Source organism: Corylus avellana, chromosome ca4 (genome assembly GCF_901000735.1).
Source record: "Corylus avellana chromosome ca4, CavTom2PMs-1.0".
NCBI lineage: Eukaryota > Viridiplantae > Streptophyta > Magnoliopsida > Fagales > Betulaceae > Corylus > Corylus avellana.
In genome coordinates this window covers 36,209,184-36,231,566 of record NC_081544.1, presented here as the reverse complement: position 1 = coordinate 36,231,566, position 22,383 = coordinate 36,209,184, and the positions used below count along the sequence as shown (strand labels likewise).

Here is a 22,383-nt window from a genome sequence, read left to right as displayed (position 1 = left end):
AAAAAAAAAAAAAAAAAAAGGGAGAAGAACGATGGGGTGGTTCCAGCCACCCCTTGGCCAAAAAAAACAAAAAGGGAACGGGTGCATTTGGGGGTGGCCGGACCACCCCTAAGGGGCTGGGGTAGTTTCGGCCACCCCATATGGCCGGTGTGGGGTGGCCGAAACCACCCCAGCCCCTTGGGGGTGGTCCGGCCACCCCCTTGGCCATGGGGTTGGTTCGACCACCCCCAGATCGGCCAGGGGGTGGCTCCGGCCAAAAATGGGGTGGTCTGGCCACCCCATTTTGGCCAAGGGGTGGCTGGAACCACCCCATCGTTCTCCTCCCTTTTTTTTTTTTTAATATTTTGTTTTAAAAAAAAATAAAAAAAATTTTAATGTGCAGCGTGCAGCAATTGTAATATTTTGGTTTAAAAAAAAAAAAAAAATTACAAAGTCAAATTTTAGCACTGTTCATGTCAGATGGCAATGTAGCTGGAACAGTGCCGTTCCAGCTACAGTGCCGCACTGTTCCAGCTACAGTGCCGGACTCTTCTCTTGGCAAACATAGCTATTGTGTCCCGTCAAAATGTTTCCATACCACGTAGGACGTAGCATTAGTTAAAAAAAATAATAATAATAAAAAAAAAACTTTACTTTGGCCTCCTAAATTTTTATCCGATTTTATAAATCTCTCTTAAATTTTCAAATCTCTCATTTTAGACCCATAAACTTTTAATTACTTTCAATTATAACCCTTCCGTTAATTTTAACCGTTAAAAATATAAAAAAGACCAAAATGTCCTTAATTTTTATTTTTTTTTAAATAAAAAGATGTTTTGGAAGTTGAAATCTTATACAAAAGTTATGGGTATAAACGTTATATAACGTTTAAAATCTGACGGAGGAGTCCACATTGAGAGTAATTGAAAGTTCAGTGGTCTAAAATGAAAAATTTAAAAGTTCAAAATGAGTTTATAAAATCGAGTGAAACATTAGGAAGCCAAAGTAAAATTTATCCTTTTAAAAAAAACAACAACCAAATAAAGAACAATAACGAAAAGACCGCTTCTAAATTGAAATGGAAAAAATTCCTTAAATTCAGTTTGGATAAAATCTTTATTCCCACCTGTGGGAGAGAACCCACCACCGGTGGGTGGTGGGGTTCTTCACACAGGGAAGTGGCAACCACCCAAGGAGGTGGGATTTCCCCCACACGGCGGGGATCCCATCCTAGGGGAGATATCTGTTTGCTCCTCTCTCTCTCTCTTCGTGTTGTTGTTCTCCCACGTTGATGGTGATCTAAAAGAAAGTGAGAGAGAGACTTTGATTAGCTAAAACCCAAGGGCTTTGTTTTTCTTTGACGCCGTTGTTTTCGGCTAGCTAGTTGGAAAGCAGAGGCTCAGAGTGGTAGGTTTTAAGCCAGAATGGCTGCATTGGACGCTTTCGATGCGTTCCTATTCTCTCTAAGCAGAGCCTTCTGTAGTCCTCTTGTAGTTGTCGTCTTCATTCAAATTGAGGTTTGTTCCCTCTCCGCTTTGCACTTGCAAATCCAAAAGTGTTTGGCTGCCAATAAATTTGGAGGAAGAAGAGAAAGGGAGGGAAAATTCTAGTTCCTCTGTGTGTGTGTGGAATTGGTGTCGGGAAGAAATCCAATTGCTTTGTTTTGCCCAGTTTTGCAAGTTTTTCTACCTTCCCTTTCTAAATAATTGTTATCTAATATTCAAAATTTGATTCATTCTGTTTCCTGCATTTTCCTGGCAGCCAAACAGAGGATTATTTAGTTTCTTATCTTATTTCTCGATTCTTAATTGGACGAGTTGTGGTTTTTGTGAGACGAAAATTATCATCATGTTTCGTTTCTTCTGTGTAATACTAACAATTTTGCATTTCTTTAATTTTTAGATAAAATAAAGGCTTTCGCTATACTAGTTGCATATAGGGATCTCCCCTGCCGGTGGCAGGCGATGATGATCTCAATTCTCAGTTGGGTTCTCCGCCACGTACTCCCTGATCAGAGTGGGACCTCTCTTGCCGGTGGCAGGCGGGAATGATCTCACCTGTTTTTTATTTTATTTTATTTTCAAATAATGTGGATGCGGCAGAATGTGTCTAGCTATTATTTTCAAACACATCAATTTTATCCCAAAAATAAAATACTGTTCGAATTATATTAATTGCAAATTGCAAATTCTGAATATTGTCCCCAAAGATAGTTCAATCTGTTGGGATCACGCTTTATAAAGCGGAGGTCACTAGTTCGAATCTTCCTCACCCCTCTTGTACGAACATGTCAAAAAAAAAATTAAATAAATAAATAAATAAGAGAAGAAGTATATATACTAATAGACATAATAAAATAATATATCCTTAATAGGCAACAGATGCCACGACCAACGTGGTATATATATATATATATGTGAGAAAAGAATCAAGTTTAGAATTTTTTTTTTTTTTTTTTCAATGCACGTGATTCTTAAAAAAATTAATGACATACGTATCAATTTAATTGATTTGATTAGATAAAATTGAAAAAATTTATTGAAAATTAAAATAAGTCCAACAAGCCACACATTTTTAATTTTTTTAGAACTCTTCAATCATAAAAACAGATGTTGGACTAAATTAGTAATTTCAAATAAAATGACAACGTACACGTACAAAATTAAAGAGGCAGTGTGTGTGTGTGTGAATTACCCAAGTACTTTAGGAGATCCATTTTAAGGAAGGGCATCTAGGTAGAACCGTATTCTTTCGTACCATGTAGTTGATAGCCTATCACACATTATAGAAGAAGATAGGACTGCAGCGGAGGAGAAGATATATGCTTAATTCACACGTCCACCTTTCCATTCAATGTATTTGTATTTTAACCTCTTATTCCATGGAAGCTTGAAAAAAGATGAACACGTACAGATATTGGGAATTTTCTCTTCTTATTCTTCCTTAAAGAAGAAGTTTCGAATTCGTACGTTGTGATGTTTGACATATCAGTGCTTTATGCGTTGAAAATTGAAATCCTGTAAAAAATTCAAGAATTCCTTTACATATATATATATAGCTGTCAGATTAACATGAGTCAAAAGGGCTGCCACAAATCCTCATCCAAGAATCATACTTGCTTGGTGGTAAAGACGCTGACTAATAGCTTTGTAGTGGGTGGACATGTGGCTTCGTGTTGATGTTGAATTGGAATAACAAGAGGTGCCTCAATCCAATGCCATTGGCGCTTTTGTCAACACCCCTTAAACCCAACTTGACAATCAGACTATATACTACTTAATTTGAAGATTTTGGTGAATTTTGGTTGAAAAAGTGTGTTAGAAATAGAATATATGATAAAAGGATAGAAATATGATGTACTCTTAACAGTAAGCAAGGTCAAAACCCATTTGTAATCCCCTGATTTGAAAGAGAAGTGGAACCACGAAGAAAAAGTTTGCAGAAAGGTCCGAGAACAAAAGGACATGTACCCCCATTTTCCGAGGACCCTTTGGAAATGGCTAAAGGGTAATAAAACGCCGAGCAATAGCAGAGTGACATGTCAGATGTGAGAGAAGGGTTCAAGTCCATATATAGATAATAAGCATTTTTGGGAGATCGGAATTTCTATCTTGACGATCTATAGCTATCATTGTATATGGGCGGCAAAACATTGGGCCCCTGCAAATCCCGGAATATATTCGACGACAAGCTAGCGCATGCATAGATTAATGGGTCATGCAGATTGATGATGGGGTGCTGCTAGTGCTTGCTAGTACTCTGAATCTAATGCACAATGCTCATTGGCTATCTATAAATAGAGTCCAAGAGCATTGTGTTTGGCATCCCATTAATTGGAGCGATCGAGAGAGATGCATGATTTATTTCTTTATAGGAAGAGAGGTCTTACATGAGGATAAAGAGCCTTGTTTTGTAGCCAAGGATGACTTGCCTGCAGCTTCACGAGGATTATGCCTTGTGCCTGTAATCTTATCAAAAACACCCCCCAAAAAAAAAAAAAATCAGTGGGTGCAGTAGGTAGGTAGGTTAAGGTTAGGATCCTTTTGTGGTATACAGGCAGTCTCCTTGGCTAACGAGACGAGCTCTTATCTCTCATGCAGGACCTTATCTTCTTCGTGGTGCCTGCAGTACTACTACCTGGATAAGCTTCCTGCCAATGAGACACGTACACACAACTTATAAGGTAACTCTTTTTTTCTTTTCTTTTTTAATACTCATTAAGTTCTTCCTATATATATGTCATGGTTATCAACAAGAACGTACCCCACCAAAATTAACCCTCCCTTGTCACTGTCCTATCATTGTACAAGCTGCCCAACTGCCAAAGAATAGTTTAGGTAATTTAGGACTATCCTTGTCAAATTAGAACCCTTTTATGGTTATACAATAATTAGGATTTATGAAGCATACAAATTAGCCCATAGATCTTCAAAAAAAAATTAAGATTCAATTTTATGAATAAAATTTTAGTTGAAATTTTCTTTACTTTCTAGTGAATATATGCTAGCTAGAGAATCGACCAATCGGTAAGTGTTGCTTAGACTATTCAAATTCAAGATCTTGATGTTGTCAGTACGTAGTACACCTTTATTAAGAGTGAAGGTATTGTATGTCTTCCTAGCACTTCAAACGTGTCATACAATGTCTTTCTATATATAGGGAGTCATATATATATATAGGATATTGGTGAAACTGTTCTCCGCGTTTGGCTTTTGAATTGCCAGTTTTTTTCTTCCCCTCAGTGGAGCACGCAACACCACTATATTGTAAATTTGTAATCCAATGTCATCATCTACCATCATGATCATAATTATGTAATGTAAAGGCACCATAATTTTCATGGAAGAATAATATATAGTACTATATATTCCCAAAAACTTGAATGCTTCGTTACAGTAGTGTAGTTTAATAGGGAGTTTGTGAATGCCGATATTGCAATATTATTCATTTGGAAATGAAGAAATAAGAAAAATGCTTTTGGTAAAATTACTTTGGGGGTATACTTTTTGGTTGTGTCGCTGCGCTCTTGAAGTCCACAAGCGAGTCCGGGAAAAACACATCTGCACGCACGTTCGTCAATAGCAAACAAGAGTTGGCCGGCACGGGCACGGCAACTGACTAGTGTAAACATGTGTCGTTTCATGCCGTGCATTAACAAATTTGTTATCATTTCGATACCATATAATAAACAGCAATGGGAATTCTACTTTTTTCACTGCATGCTAATTAAACGGCAACAAAACGGAGAATTTTTTTAATCATGACGGGTACGTGTAGATTATTATATATGTTGGATGTTAATGATTTAATGGAACCAAAAGCTGCATGAATGGCTTCCCTAATTGCAGTATTGCGTCAATTGTGATACTCATCTTCGTTGACATTAAAGATCGAGCATCCCCAACCGTCATTAGAGAATGAGCCCAAGCCGCGCGTTTTCAGTAATTAACAACCTCATTCTCAAACTATCCCAAGACCCAAGTTTATTAGTTTCGGGCCCCGGCGAAGTGTACGTTCGATCCTTTTTTTTTTTTTTTAAATCCAGTGTTTAATCTACAAATCTAATTTTTAAATGATACTATTTGATGGTTGTATACTTGTATATATCAACTCTTCAGAGTTTTTGTAAAAATCCTTCTTTCAATTCAGGTTGTAATTTAAAAAAAAAAAAAAAAAAAAAAAAAAAAAAATTGCGGGCTTCTAACCATAATAAAACTTTTGCGATTAAATCATTCTTCGATCAGCCGTACTGTTTCTTTTTTTTTTATTATTATTTTTTTTTCGGAGTAATCTCTTAACAGAAATGAGATGAAATCCCAATTATACCCCTTAAGGATTAAAATATTAAAAAAAATACAAAAATACAAAACAAAATATTGGGGGTGAGCAGAGATGGTCGAGTAGAGTTACCCCTTGAGTGGATTCGGTAGAGTGATCCAACCATCCTCCACCACTAAAGTTTTTTTTTTTTTTTACAATTCTTAAGGGGTATAATTAAGATTTTGTATGATTTCCGTTAAAAATGATCCAACCATCCTCCACCACTAAAGTTTTTTTATTTTTTATTTACAATTCTTAAGGAGAGTATAATTAAGATTTTATATGATTTTCGTTAAAAAAAGAAAAAAAGAAAAAAGAAATTGACAAAAAATGTAATAGAATGATACAATTAGAAAGAGTAATGCTAAATGTTCTCCTTGTGTTCACTCCAAAATTTATGTGGCTTTTAAAATTACCATTGAATCAAAATTCAATATTGATCTATTACAAATTTAATAGTAATTTTAAAAGTAACATCAATTTTAGAGACACAAGGAGAACATCTAGCATTACTCAATTAAAAAACCACTGAAATCCAAAACTTTTATTACTGCAATTTGAAACATAGATAGCTTTTTCTGAAAACGGCTAACCCAGGGTACTATGCTTGTTTTCCCGAGTTTAATAGATGGGTGATGGGTCATTCTTTCAAAGATTATCCTCCTTGTCATTTACCCTATATGGCGACTGTTCTTTCATCTCCTACGAGGCCTCCCTCTACATGTTCAGTCATTCTACCTTTTCTCTTGTTTTCCGGTTGTTTCTGGATCAGGATCCTCATTCAACAGTGCTATTAAATTTCAAAGCCTAGACGTCGATGGGCCTTTTGATACTAGCAACACCTATAGTTGATTGGCTTGTTTACATCTTAGCCGCTGGCCCACAAACCAAGAAATCGTGGGCCAATGGAGCCCAATCATTACAGCATTGCTGTTATTTACAATTGCCGCTAGGTGTAAAGGTGCAATACAGAATTATTTGTGACAAACAAGCTTCACATTGCTGACGAAAATATCTAAGATGCAAGTCTAAGCAATACTGTATATTGACATTAGGCAAAAACATCAATTCACAAAATACAACTAGCTGTATGATACAAGTGTTCATATTGCAGCATTTTAGAAAAATATGTACCAAGAATCTTACTTTATGACTTCATGTAAAGAGAAAAAAGTCGCCAGCAAGCAGACAAGAAAGCACATACAAATGAAGAAACACGGCAGTCTCGATCTGAATAATGGAGAAGACATCATCTCACGCAGGCAGTGCAAAGCTATCCTGTGTCCAGTGAGGAGGATCCATCACTGCACAGGGATCTGATTTCTCAAAATCCGCAACCTACATGAAGAACCATTTAAAATAGAAGTAAAAATGTTAATTACTAATCAAAATTATTGTACATAAGGACATTCAATGATAAGAACAGAAGGAAAAACTGACAGAAATGTATACTTATACCTTTTCCTTGCAGCTGGGGCAGTAGTGATATTTATGCCAGAGGCAGTCCATTGATGGACAAAGAAAGCAAATTCCAAGCATCATTGGCATCATGCAACCAACAACCGCGGCCAAACTTGGCTTTGATCTGGATTTAATGTGAAATATCACAATTAGTAGGTAAGAAAAAAAGTATGCCACTGTAATCAAGCTGAAAATATAATGAAAAGATTACAAACCCAATAACATTCATTTTCAAATTTGGTTGATTGACTGTTCTTTAATCTTGCCTTGTCATTCCAATCTAAGGAAAGATAGATTAGACTTATCCAATGAAATAGATACAAAAGCTGTAATGACCTAGAAAAAACACTAATCATATCTACGCAATCACTCCAAAAGAATTAGGGTGTTACAACCTCTCCCTCAAAAAAAAATCTCAGACATCCTTAGTGCTATAGTCTCACATAACATTACAAGCATTTGTCATATCTGTAATATCACTTCAAAAATACTAGTCAAGTTGTAATTAGAGCTCCTTAAAATCACTTATAAAACTCAATCTCACCTAATAAGAAATCAATAAGAGGCATAGCACCCATGAGTTCTTTTATAATCCACCAACTCTATGTGGGCTAATCATGTTTTCAATGTGAGACTAAGATGTTACAAAAGCTCTTTCACTTTCCTATTATTGGTTGGAGCTTCTCCAAACATGCTACAGCTTCAAGCAGGTATACGTGCAACGAATGTGAAGCAGCAAGTAAAAACCATCAAAGGCAGCATTGGTGTTCCCAAAAGCCATCTTGGCAATGCCAATTGAAATTGTGCGGTGAATAACACCTGGTGAAAAACAAGGGACATCTACGGCATTTTGTAGATACGGAATAGTGCATTCAAAAAAATATTATTATAATAAGATCCTTGTCATCAAAAAAAATTCTTGTGTTCACAAGAAGCTCCAAATGAGATGTGACAATGAAGAAACAGGAATTTCAGGATAATAACAACATTTCATGTGCAGACTCTGTCGACACTGGTCAACCCTGCCTGATTGTTTTGCATCATACTGTTTCAAGTTTTCAATATTTTGAAAAAATAATATCAAATTGTATTCTTGGTGGTCTCTCAAAACAACATGAAAAAGTAACCAATCATAGTTACCATTCTAACCACAAAGAATTCGAGAACACCAAGTATATTTTCATTTCTCTGCCCTTTTAGAAATCAAAGAGTTAACTCATTTTTTTCTCCTAAAATTTCGAAAAATATGGTCATTGAGAATTTCAGATAATGATGTCATTTACAGTTTTAGGTCACCAAATTTAAACCTTCAGATGAAAAGAAAAGTACATTTACCATGACAAAATCGAGCATTCAAATAATAATGATAAACTCATTTGCATGTGATTTTCAAATTCAAGAGACTGCCAATCTATCAACCTTCTCTACTAATGCAAAACCTATTAGAGGTTTTATCTTTTTTTTAAACAACTAAAAATCATCTTAGGGTGCATTTGACATTGCGATTTAAAAAGCACATAATCTAAAATAGGAAAAAAAATCTGCGTTTTCTATAAGCAGGCTAGGAGTGTGCTTATTTGAAAAAGCAGGAAATTCAACCAAAATCACGATTTTACATAATAAATATTTGATTTAAAAAAAAAAAAACTTTTTAACATGTTTTACCAAACATTTTTGCAATTTTAAAAAGTAGTGATTTTAAAAACACAATCTCAAATGGACCCTTAAAAACACAATTTTTAAAAACGCAAATTTTAAAATCGCACTTATTCAAACCACAATCTCAAACGGACTCTTAAACTTGTGACATTCTGACTTTGAATCAGGTACTATTTATAGTACAGTACCTCAATCCAATTTAGCACCAATAAAACCCTCTACGCTAGGCAAGGTAACTACAACTTCTAACATATGCTTTCATCTTTCCTAATATAATACTATAACGATAATTCCAATAACAAATACGGTTGAAAGTATTCCAATGATTTCTCTAAACCACTAAAGCGTGGACACCCGTCAATAAAATAAAATTGAACCAATGTACCCCGATTTTGACAAGCTGGTCATCATCACCACTTTTAAATTATTTGAACACTCGCAGGATCCTCATAAGCATTCTAGAGATTCTAATTTATCAGATGATTCCTTTCCCATTGGTGACACCGTCTTGAGCAGAAGGTCCCTTTAAAGGTTCTGACAAAGGATTTCTCACACTCATGCTAATCCATCCTAATTTGGTTTCGAACATGAAATCGTTGCCACATAACTCATTTTCCATGTTCATCACACATAGAAAAAATTCAATAAGATTGAATTTCAAGTATCAAAAATTTAATTTTAATCTCATCACATTTAAAGAAGCGATCAACACGCATCAACAATTTAACGAGGCTTCGACGCTTAAAAAAAATTCAAGTACCTATATTGCTTGCTCAAGCTATACCATTTATAATCTTTCTTATTCACAAAATACGCAAACGTTATATATGAATCTAGAACAAACTACAATTCAATACCAAAAGAAAGTAATAAGAAGGAAAACAGAACCCTAGAGAGCGAGAACAGAGTATGAATTTGTTTTTCTTACCTGACGGTGGTAGTTCCAGTGTTACCGCAGTAAACGCAGTTGAAAGGGGCGGGACTGTCGCGGTAAATCGTCTGCTGAAGCGGAATCCCCTTGGGATCGCCGAAGACCGCGTTCGGCGGGACCGCCCCGGCTTGGTACGGATTCTGTACGACGTAGAAAGGAACTCCGACGACCGGTTCGTCTCCCTTCGACATTTCTCAAACCTTTTCTTCTTCTGGATCGAAATGAAAGCGAATTCGAGCGATTGAATAAATCCGAGAGAAAGTCTATTGTAAGCGCGTTTCTCTTTGATTGGAAAAAACGCAAGGGATTGGTTGGTAAGATTAGAATAATTGCCTGGCCAAGAGTAAATGTAATTTATTGTAAACGACCAAAATGTCCTCTCAGGCAAATGCTAGGAAGCTTCCCTGCGCGCTGATTGGCGGTGCACTAAAGTCAATTTCCAACAAAATCACGTTTTCTAGAAGTTCCAATTGTTGTTTATTTATTCCTGTAGTATTTTTCCTAAAAATGTTGAATTAATAAAAATGATGAAACGATAAAATTTTAATTATTCAATTTTAAAATAATAATTAAAAAGGTTAAATACCTTATTTCTATGCGGCTTAACAACTTTATTTTTTGTCCTTTTGGGTTTAATTTTTATCACAGAAACACTTGTGGTTTACGAATATGGTACATCCGTCTAAATTCTATTCAAAATTTGATGAAACGTTATGTTAGAGCCAATAACAAATTGGCACGTGTCCATATAATTAATTAAAAAATAATAATTTTTTTAAAATTTAAAAATATTATAAAATTATATTTAAATACATTTAAAAATTAAAAATTAAAAAAAAATTAAAAAAAAAAAAAGTTTGGCCATTTGGGGGGTGGTTTCGGCCACGTGAGGGTGGCCGAACCACACCATGGGCCGTAGGGGTGGCTCGCAACCGCTAATCCGGCCAGCCACCCCCAAATGGGCAAGGGCCACCCCTTAACTTTTTTTTTTAACAAAAAAAAATTTAATTAAATATAATTTTTTAGTGTTTTTAATTTTTTAAAATAATTAATTAATTATATGAACACGTGTCAATTTGTTATTGTTGCTAACATGGCATTTCGTCAAATTTTGAACGGAATTTAGACGAAAGTATCATCTTCATTTAATTTTATATAAACTACATGTACCTCCTGTTTTAAAAATAAAGCTTAGAAGGCAAAAAATAAAGTTGTTAAACCACAATAAAATATTTAACCCTAATTAAAATTTATAAGTTATATTTAATAAATTATTTTTAAAATTGTATCTTAAATTTAAGAAAAGGCTCTCAGGTTGCCAATTGTCAATCATCAATTTAGATTGGGCTGCGGTTGAAATTCTCATTCTTACTTTTGTGTTTTGTTTTTTTAATTTATAATAAAAAATTTTAAAACACAAAACACTCAAAATACATTAACTCATTAAGAATAATAGTCAATGTTGGTGAAGGAAAAACTTGTTCGAAATCTAATTGGTTGAGGCATGCGTAATGTATAGTATTGACCATTGAATACTAGAAAAGAATGTCAAAATGCACGAGCTTGAAGAAAGGAAAAGAAGAGGGAGTAGTAGTTCACATGTTTGAAAAGCCTGGGATGAAGTCAAAGAAGAACGGGTCCATTCCACCATGTTTCCTTTTATTCTCATATATATATATATATATTCGTCAATTAATCCTACTTTTAAAGGTGCCCCCAAATGTGGCTAGGGGAGTTCACATTTCCCCTACCGCTGCCATAAGATTCTTCTGAATTTTGGTCCGTAGGGGAGTTCACAATCCTACTCCTTGCAGAAGAGGTGTTCACCATCCATCCTTCTTAAAGCGAAAGGTAATTACTAACACAACTTCCAAGTCTCTATTGAAGGGGAAAAAAACAGATACTTTATATTAATTTCAAATAAATAAATAAAACTACATAATTTGTTTACCATTGCAATTTCTCTCATCCATCCGTGACTGTGAGACTCCCTTTGAAAGAGAGATCGTCATCACATGAAACCAAATAAGCAAGCAAAATCAAGTTGTTTTTAGTATAAAATTGGGGTCACGTTTTTTTTTTTTTTTTGGAAAATTACAGTTTACCCCCTTAAAGTTAACAACGTTTTTCAATTTGAACACCAAAGTTTCAATTTTTACAATCCACCCCTCCAAAGTTCCAAATTTTTGCAATTTGACCAATTTTATCTAAAACTTCTCATATTGCCCCTAATTTTTATTTTTTTATTTTTTATAATTTTTTTTTTAAAAAAAAATTTGGGGTGCCCGTTTGGTCATCTGGTCATTTTTGCACCCCCAAATTTGTTTTTGTTTTCATTAAAAAAATAAAATAAAATCAAGGGCAATATGGGAATTTTGGAATGATATTGGTTGAATTGAAAAAAATTGGAACTTTGTGGGGGTGGATTACAAAAATTGAAACTTTGATGTTCGAATTGAAAAACGCTGTCAACTTTAGGGGGGTAAACTGTAATTTTCCTTTTTTTTTAGTATAAAATTATGATGTAATTACAATTCTTTCATTCTTAAGTGAAGAAATTTGTTGACCTAACTCATTTCATAAAACCGGTTCTATAAAAGAAGGTTGTCAATTTCTTATAAATATGTCCAAGATTTTGTTCACAGGCAGTGTAAGACTATTTTTGAACACCCTCTCTCACATGCAGGCCAGTATTTTTCCTGATATTTGTCAGGGGATAAGTAGTGTGGACCCCCATTTGTTCTGTGGTAGGCTCTGATACCATGAATAAATTCGTGGGCCTAACTCATCTCATAAAACCAGTTCTACAAGAGAGGGTTACCCATTCCTTATAAACATGTCCAAGATTTTGTCCACAGACAATGTGGGATTATTTCTCAACATTAAGAGGATAATTGAAACTAAGGCTCCATTATTTTGATATAAAATATTTTTTTAATTTGAAAACTTTTTTTAAAAAATAAATAAATAAATTTGGTGTTCGAAATTATCAAAAATTGTAGTCAAGCCGAAAACATTCCTTGTAACATGGTTTCCATAAGAATTAGCATTCTTATTGAGACCAAAACTTTGTTTTTTTTTTAAAAAAAAAAATAAGAAGAAAAAAAGAAAAGAAAGAGTAAACCATTTTTCAAGTTTGAGCTTATTTATTTATTTATTTATTTTGTAATTCATTTTGTATTGCTACTGGAGGTCGATATGAGTCAAACGCTAATCTAATCGAAATTATTTTACATTGAAACAAATGGAGGCTTAAAGTAACAACATTTATGATTTACTCCGTTAAAGCTATTTATAATTACAATCATATTCATATGCAACATATTAGAAAAAAAAAAAAAAAAATTCATATGCAACACAAAGTGTTGGGTTTGATCGCTTTACGTACTTGCAATGTTGTTCTCAAGGCTTGTGGTGGAGCTTTGATGAGCATGAAGAAGGCTAGGAGTATAGGGTTTGTGCATTGATTCCACCGGAGTTAGATACATTTCCTCTAGCTTTTTGCTTCAATTGGAGTTGAAAACAATCAGAAAATCTCTGACATCACCTCCGATCGATGAGGTGATTTTCCAGCTGCTTCTACCTTAGAGAAGTAAAAGTTAAGAGTCAATCAGAATTATCGAATTAGACCAGGCTCAAAAAAATGATAATGGATTATTAATGGATCCGTGTAAGTGTTGCTTGCAAGGAAGCCAAATTTCATGGCCTGCATGTTCTTAATTCGTGGTTTGATGGTCAAGTTTATATCCAAAATCATGGGTTTCTTGGCCCTAATTTTATTTTCAAAATGGCTTCATATTGATCGATTTATGACGGGGAAATCCAACAGTAAATAAATAAAATGATTTGAATTGATAAATCCAGAGAATTCGATTTTTATATAATTTCCACCGTACTAATGAGAATGCGTAGCCATCGGCATTAGCGAGGGGCACGCCGGTAGCCACTAGGGGATGTTCCCTTTGCCCACATTACTAAACTACCTCGCAATGTGCAGGGAATGAATTGGGAAATCCGCCCAAACATACCATGTTGATTTCCACTATTTTAATCACACTGTGTCGGGGATATTTCAAATACTAATTTAAATTAAACTTTAATTAGTGCTCATAAACTTACCCTAACAAGCCACAAACTTTCTATGTTTCAACTACTTACATATTGATTGACCCTTAATTATAAAGAATGTGCTCGAGTGCTTGACCATATGAAATGAAAAAGAATTGAAATTTTATATCTGAATTCAAAAGAATTCGAATTCAGGTAAGGAATAAGAGATTAGGGTGCGAATCTCGAGTTATCTAAATAGGTGAAAGGCTTGTTTGGGCACCTTAGAATCCGCATCTCTCTCATTTTCTAAAAAAAGAAAAAAAAAATCTAAATATGAAACTAAAGCTTTAACTATGAAATTGGCATTACCGTGAGTCACTCATAAAAAATATATATATATATAATAATAATAAAACTGAGCGTCATCATGTGTGTTCTTATTTATTTATTTATAATATAAACAGGTGTTGGGCACAACCATTTTCTTTGTACATTTCGTTTTGTTTTTGTCTTGCTATAGGTTTGTTCACTGCGCGCCAGTAGTGTGACAACTGACAAACACTTAGAAACCTCTACTTTAAAAAATTGAAAAGGAAAAAAGTAAATAAATGCTAAGTTGCCAATCATGCATGTAAGAATACCTTGACAGATAATTATTTTGAATTATTATTTTTTCTGTAGATATTTTGTTTTTGAATTTGCTTCAAGATCCGTGATCCATTCCTGAAGTTGTATGCAAATAAATTTTTTTTTTTAAAAAAAGAAGCAATGAAACATCCCAAGGACCCCTGCCGGTATCAGAAGGAATATTAGCGCACACAGAGAGAGAGAGAGAGAGAGAGACAGTGAGAGAGAGAGAGAGAGAGAGAGGGCCATACTGACAAAGAACTTTGCAGAGTTCAGAATAGATTCCACAATCTGGAAAAATCCGATTGATATTGGGTCCTCTTAGTATTCCCAACAGCTCCAACCATCTTGTGGGGATCCAAATTCCCTGTTATAACTAGGATATGCCTTCCACTTACATTTCTTAAATCCTGGCCATTTATTGCAAAATGAACAGTCATAATCATGCCACGTCATGAAACTTAATAATTGTCACCCATTTTCTTTTTCTCTCCTCCACGGCCGCCGGCAGCCATGGAAGTGAAAAAGGGGGGCAACATATATTTATATATATGAGAAACATAGGGAAAAGAAAAAGGGAGTAAAATACTGGTTTGTCGGGCATGATCTTGACAAATCAACGGTTAGGATTTGAAGAATTGCATGCCCTCACATTGCCTCGAGGATCTCAATATATATTGTGAAGTTACAATACAAAAAGCATAGGGTATAACATTATTCTTTCTTCCACTATATCTCTTTCTTACCATCCACGGCAGCTCCCCCAATACATTCGGCCTGTCCACTCTTACTTACATGCTCGTCTCTTTCTTCTTGTCCGATGATACTCTCCTTCCCTCTACAACTTCAATTCACCCTCTCAATTTCCAAGTCATTAACATATTCAAACCATTGGTTAACCTTTTCTTGCCATTTTCAAGCCTCAACCTGAGGCTTGAAAATCACACGTACATATATAACCTTTAATTCCTTTGTGTTTTGCACCAAAAACCACCCACACAACATTAGTTCGTGTGATTGTTTGTTTGATGAAAAAACTTCATCATCTTTAATTTTTTCTTTTTTAATGTTTATAGAATTATTATTATTATTATATTCTTGAATTACGTGTGATATTTTTATGTCTTTTTTTTTTGGGGTGGGGAGATTCGAACTAGTAACTTTCGCTTCATGAGGCGTGGTCCCTAGCCAATTGTGCTACTCCTTGGGGACTGTGATATTTCTATGTCTTAATTTGCTTTCTAAGCTGCCGTAAGCCCATCATGAGGAAATTTCCTAGCTACAAATATATATATACCAGTACTCGATGCCAAAATAGCTCGATGCGTCTCTATGAAATTTCAAAAGCTGGCTGTCTTGACTTTTAAATATTTAGATTACTTTATTTTGACTTTAAATACAATAGAAGATTAAAATTATTTTCTCTAAAGGCCAGGATGCCTCATTCTTAAAAAAGGGTTAGGTTAGAGTAATTAAGTTCTTCATTTTTATTTATTTATTAATTTTATGATGATTGAAGGCCGTAGATGAATGTAAAAGAGTTTTACCACAAATTCAAGAGCATTTTATTTCACATCACAAGACTTTTTAGTTTTTACCCATCTAAAATAAGATAAGATAATGGAGCAAGCTGGCTTGCAGACACCGTCCCGCCAATTAAAAAATGCTACCGAACTTATTCAAAAACCCAGTGACCGTTAAAGACAGTTTCCGGGTTCCGGCATTCTTTTCGGTAACTGCGTTTTTACCGGATCGCTTTTTAACCCTCCCAAGATTTTTATTTTTAAACCGAGCATAAAGATAAGTAGTTAAGGGGTAGGTCTGGAATTCACGCACCTCCATTGCGTGTGCGATACTGAGCCAATACAGTGAAGGAGACAAAATGTCAAACATAGAGGTTTCCTAGTGCGCACAGGCATTGGACCCACCGGTGCTTCTCCACAAACATCATTACGCGCACTTGTAGGGCGTGCGATTTCTTTTTCTACCGCTAATCTCCCAGTGAGCAAACAAAACCCACCCCCTCTCCCCCACCTTTGGCTTAGCACCACTATATTTTCCTTCCCAAAATCTCACCCACCATAATCTCTCTCCCTCAGTTATCATTCAGAGAAGATTTTTGTTCTGTCGTTGAAGAAGTAATGACAGCTCCAAACATGGCGACCATTACTGCTTCTTTAGAGAGGTCTCTTCAGAACTGTTCGCTAAACCACCAAACAAGAAGCGGTTCAGGCGCAGGTTTTGGCGTAGGAAGCTCAGATGAGACACCGGATAATCATGATCTCCCTACCTCCGACACCGCCTTAGAGCTCAACTCCGATATGTCTCTCCCATACCAATGGGAGCAATGCCTCGATTTAAAGGTTCGTTTTTTATTTCCTCTTTCTTGTAATACATAAATGAAAACCCTTTCCGTCTATTTTTCTCTTTCTCTTTCAATAAATGCTAGAACATGGCAGATCTTGCACCTCCTTTTTGATTTTTTTCATTTATAAAGCATATAGGAGTTATACTTGAATTCCATATATATATTGCGTTTGGATATTTAATATGTTCTGGTCTCATTTTCTCCCACACATCCTTTAAAAGGGTCGATAATGGGCATAAGGCCAGAAAGGAGAAACCCTAAAAAGGAAAAGGCGTTTTCATTAACTTCATCCCTTCTTTTATCATTTTAAACAGAAACAAATCGCTGACCTTTTCTGGGTTTGAGCATAAGATCGATGTTTGCATTTGGTAAACCGTTAGGGGTTTTGATCATGTGACAAATTTCTCTGATGGGTACATTTCCTTTAGGGAAGAAAATTACTCTCCTGAGGTTGATCAGGGAGTGGTTTTCCAAGGAAGAAAAAGAAGATTTGCTGTGTCGACTGGTCATGTAGTTTGTAGTTCCAAAAATATTGATACTTTTTTGTTTTGTGCAAAAGGAAATAGAAGTATATTTTGTTCAAATGCTGCTTGTTTTTCTTCCACAATTTTCATGAACAAATTACATAGGTTTTTTTTTCTTTCCTTTATTTATTTGGGTATTTTGGTAGACAGGGGAGATTTACTATATAAACTGGAGGAATGGCATGAAAGCAAAAGAAGATCCGAGGACCACAGCAGAATACAGCGGAGATTTCTATTCAGAAGATGATAGCTCATACGACAGCGAGGAGTCTTCGTCAGAATCCTCACCTTCCTCCAGACAGCCCTACAGGGTAGAGAAAGACCATAAAGACCATGTTTTGGTTGTGGCCGGGTGCAAGAGCTGTCTCATGTATTTCATGGTGCCCAAACAGGTTGAAGATTGCCCCAAATGCGGCGGTCAACTTCTCCACTTTGATCGATCCGAAAATGGATCTCCGTGAATGACATTAATTTCTTATCTTTTTTTTTTTTTTTTTTTAATCCTTCTCTTCTTTTTTCTACAAAAACCCCTTTGTTCTTTGAAAAGTTTCATTGTGGATTGATGAAATGGGAGACAAATGGGTTTGGTTTTTTTGTTTTTTTCTTTCCACTATTTGCTGTTCCTTTCTTTTTTTTTGGTTTAATTTTCTAATTCGTGAATTTGGGTTTCTCTCGAAAGCCATTGAAGTGGGCACTGATAGAGATTAGAAATGAGTTCTACAATGCAAGAATCAAGGTCAAAGGCTGAAGATATAAGGAATAATATTGGCAATGATTGTTGCTTTCGTTCTCTTAGAACGTGTAGACGGTAGAGCTAGCTTGCAATTAATAATGCCCCCTTGGAGGAGTGTTTTATATATGCAGGCTTTGCCTTGCTAATTCCCTTCTTCTTCCTTTTTGATTTTAATTACGACCTTTAATATTGCCATAATTTAGAATTAGGATTTGAACTGAGAATATCCATTGTTGTCTTTCATTTAATACCCTTTTTTTTTTTTAATGTCTTTCATTATCATTTAATTTTTGTTTCTCTCGTATTTCTGAGAAGTCAAGCCTATATGCTTATCATCCAGTGTGTGAAAAGTTGATATCTCAATTTATTTGGGGGGAAAAAGAGACAAGACACAATGGTTGTGTTTAAAGTCGGGTTTGGCATGCGACGCTGTCAATGAGCACGAGGCCAAAGAATTTAGGTGACTAGCCAATATATGGTAGTGCTGTTAATAATAGTCAGATTGAGAACAAATTGTATTCTAGAGCCATCTTGGCTTTTTTTTTTTTTTTTTTCTTTCAGTTTTCTATATATTAACTTGGCCTCTCTAAATGCAAAGAGTAATACTAGTCTTCATTCTTGTTTCTCAAATTCAAGTTCACATATGTTGACGAGTCAAAAAAAATAAAATAAAAGTAATTTAAAATGAGTATAATAAATTGGTGTAAAAAGTAGCATTATTCAAATAAAAAACCCAAGTCAACGTAGAGAAGCACATAATTTACAAATGTTTCTATTGTTCCCGCAACTAATGGGTGTGTTTGATAACTTTTTTTTATAATGTTTTGGTTAAAAAATGTTCTTATGTAACATATATAAAAGATGTTTTGAGTTTTTTTTTTTTTTGGTGTGTTTTGGGTTGAAAATTGTTTATTAGTGTGTTGATTTTTTAATAAAAAAGGAAAAAGAAAAAGAAAAGATGAGTGGGCTAGCAAAACAAGCCCAAAATAAGTTTTACCGTTTTCATAGCGAGGTTTGATACGGACACAACACAAATCCAACTCATGGCCAACTTATCTCCTACATGTAAAAAAAAATTTGAATATTAAATCAAATAAATTGTCTTTTTTTTTTTTTTTTTTCAAATTTTTAGAATCTCAAAGTCCTCTCTATCAATTTTTCTTCTTTTTTTTTTATCTTTTTTTTTTTAAATGACACATAAGAGAGAAGTTGGCCATAAGTTGAATTTATGTTGTGACCTTAACATTACATAAAAACCAATAAACCATCCTACCATTGAAAAAAAAAAAAAATCAACAAATTGTCCCAACACATACACTTCATATCTCCTAATTGGGTACAGTACTTATATCTTTTTTTAAGAAGAGTTCATGGTATACGATTTGATCTGATAGAGTTTCCATCCAAGTTTAATTGGAAAATATATATATATATATATATATATATATATATATATATAAATTAATATATGTTTTTAGAGCATGTTCAAAACATCCGTGCTCACGTTAAAAAAAAAAAAAAAAAAAAAAAAAGAACCTTTCTAGCTAGCTAGTTTAATAAATTAAATTTCAAGACATTTTTTCTAATTTAAAGGAAATCTAAACAAATTAAAATCCTGAGAAGGTCCGATTTGTATTCTGATTTTGTGCAAATTGGATGCGGCCAGGAACAAAGAAGATCAGCAGGTGTCAGCATATAAATAGGAACCTTCTTCCAATTACTATTCGACACGTAAGTAGCACTCTTCACGTTCTACTCTGGCAATTAATGATGAAGTGCTTCTGTTTTGGTCAACTGCTCGGGAATGTTTGACAAATTTAAGATCCCGTTATTATAGGGAGCTGATTGAATGGCTTGTAATGATTAGAAATCTCACTCTTTGATAAACTGCCAAAATTGTTAACATGTCAAAACCTTTTATTTCCATCCAGCTTAATAAAGTCAACGCTACAGATTAGATTTTTTTTTTCTTTTTTTTTGACGTGGTCTTGGTCCCATCGATCGTGCAACATGTTCATGTGTTACAATATTACAAGTATGATGTTGTATTTTATAAAAATAAAATTAATAAAAGTAAGAGATTTGATAAAAATAAAAAAATAAAAAATCAACTCCATGATATTGGAACAATATTTTTTCCCTTTGTTTTATGACCATCATACATGTCTAATAAAATAGGGCAAAAATTAACCTAGATTTGGAGGTACTTGTGCTCAGTAACACCCAACTTGGTTTCTAAAAAAATAATTAATTAAAAAGGAAAATAATAGACTTATTTCTACAAGCTGAGGATATTAGATAAGCCCGTTTTTCTACCAAAAAAAAGAAGTAGAATTAGGTAAACTTCCACCTTAAGCATAACGTGTACCATAAACGTCTTACTTTGTTTGTTTTAACCTGAGCGTGTAAAGGAGGAGATTGGGAAATTAAGAGAAAGATCTGGCCGTACAAATCCTATGTCGGAGAAAATATATGATATATGATGCTTTTTCACCCTCAAAAGTTGATTATAAGTCTAGCTGTTCCGGTTCTTCATGGTTGACATGTCCGAGTTAAGAGTTGTCAAAAGTAACAGATTTCAGTACTTTTTTTGTTTTTTTACTACTCAAAAAAGGAAATGGAACTATTACCAGGTGTCGTTTTCACTTTTAATTCTAATTGAAGAAAGGAAGAAAAAAAAAAGAAAAAAAGAATTAGAATGCGAAGTAATTTATTTAACAACTTGGTGTGAACCGTACGTAAGTTACACAATAGGACCTAAAAACATTTAATTAATTGTACCATTATCTAGTATATACTCTTGTTGTGCTAATTTAATTAAAGATTTGTGTATCTTCAAAAGATATATATGGTTATTTGATCTGAGTAAAAAAGATTCGTACGTTAAGTTAATGGACCTCTTAATTTACTTTTTTTGGGCACAGTATAACATAATAGAGTGCAAACGCCAAACAGGAATATATTGAGCAGCTTTTCTCAGTTTTGCAGCATGGTGAAGGACAAGCAATATGGTCAGTAATCACCAACTATGATTTAACTAGCATTGTCTTATACAAGATTTCAAATTCCAGGAACTACTTTTTTTTGGAATTGTAAAGTAGAATCATGACAAAATTAGACAAGTTAAACAAGTTGACAATCTGAAGGTGGAGAAAGGTATAATTGAAGCTTGCATGTAAAAGTAAAAGGCATGCATGCGAAAGAGTGCAGTTGTATATATGCACTGTGGAGGTGATGCCCTTCATCCTAAAAGATTCGTATTTCAGAGAGAGAGAGAGAGAGAGAGAGAGGGATGCTTTTTTGGTACAGAAGAAAGGATGGTCCAGTGGGGGAGGGATAGGCCATAGCAGCTGGACCGTGGAGAAACCAAGAGAACCTTTTCTTGTCGGTTGGCAGGCGGGAATCTAAGCAGTGAGGGTGAAAGGTGCGGTGCAGTATATAAGAAAGAGATAGATGGAGAGCAGCTGGTGATAGAGTGAGTAGGGGAGAGTGAATAGGAAACCCTAGCTCTCGTTCTTTGTGTCCTTTTCTCTCTCTCTCTCTCTCTCTCGAGCAGAAATAGAATTGGTCAATGGATAAAAGGGCGCGGATACTGGTAACTGGGAGCAAAGATAAGGACCCCAAATCTCCATTTATCTTTTATCCTTTTACCATTCAAATGGTTCTCATTAGAGAATCTCACTTTGTCCACTTCCCTCCTGTGTTGTCGTCCTTCTTCTCTTTGCCCTTTGGCATCTTTCAACACTTCTACATGTCAGTCATTTTTCCATTCTCCTCAACTCCACTTATTAATTTTTCTCCATCTCTCATTGCTAATTAAACTTGATGGACCCTACATTCCTACAACATTGCCATGTCACGCATGATATCCCTTTCTGCTTTCTAATACAATCTTAGGCTCCATTTACTTCGACCGTAAAATGGTTTCAAAAAAGAAATGATTGATCAGATTAATTGCAATTTGCAAATTAATTGAATTTGCAAATCAAATTGAATTCCACATCTTCATAATTTTTTGCGTTGAAATATGAAAAAGGTAAGGTGGGTGAACCGTTCTTATATAAGTATATGCTAATCTCATATTAATCAAAAAGAGATAATGAAATGCAATACTTAAAACTTTATGAATAAGCATTTAGCAAAATTAGGGTCGTCTAGATTTGTTTAAGATGACTCTAAGATCCAAACTATTGTTGCAAAAATCAAAATTTTTGTCCAGGGTGATTAAAAC

At 34.6% G+C, this 22,383-nt stretch overlaps 2 protein-coding genes across 2 annotated transcripts; one reads left to right on the top strand and one right to left on the bottom strand.

Annotated features, from left to right (window-relative positions):
• Positions 1-6,828: 6,828 nt before the first annotated feature.
• Positions 6,829-10,162, bottom strand: LOC132178759 (GSH-induced LITAF domain protein). The gene is made up of 3 exons (XM_059591292.1): positions 9,848-10,162; positions 7,258-7,384; positions 6,829-7,137 (listed from the first exon to the last, which is right to left on the bottom strand). Exons 1-3 carry the CDS (start codon positions 10,039-10,041, stop codon positions 7,054-7,056), a joined length of 405 nt encoding a protein of 134 aa, XP_059447275.1. The 5' UTR covers positions 10,042-10,162; the 3' UTR covers positions 6,829-7,053.
• A 6,288-nt stretch (positions 10,163-16,450) lies between these two features.
• Positions 16,451-18,586, top strand: LOC132179406 (protein CURLY FLAG LEAF 1). Its single transcript, XM_059592134.1, has 2 exons — positions 16,451-16,890; positions 17,566-18,586. Exons 1-2 carry the CDS (start codon positions 16,669-16,671, stop codon positions 17,878-17,880), a joined length of 537 nt encoding a protein of 178 aa, XP_059448117.1. The 5' UTR covers positions 16,451-16,668; the 3' UTR covers positions 17,881-18,586.
• Positions 18,587-22,383: the final 3,797 nt, after the last annotated feature.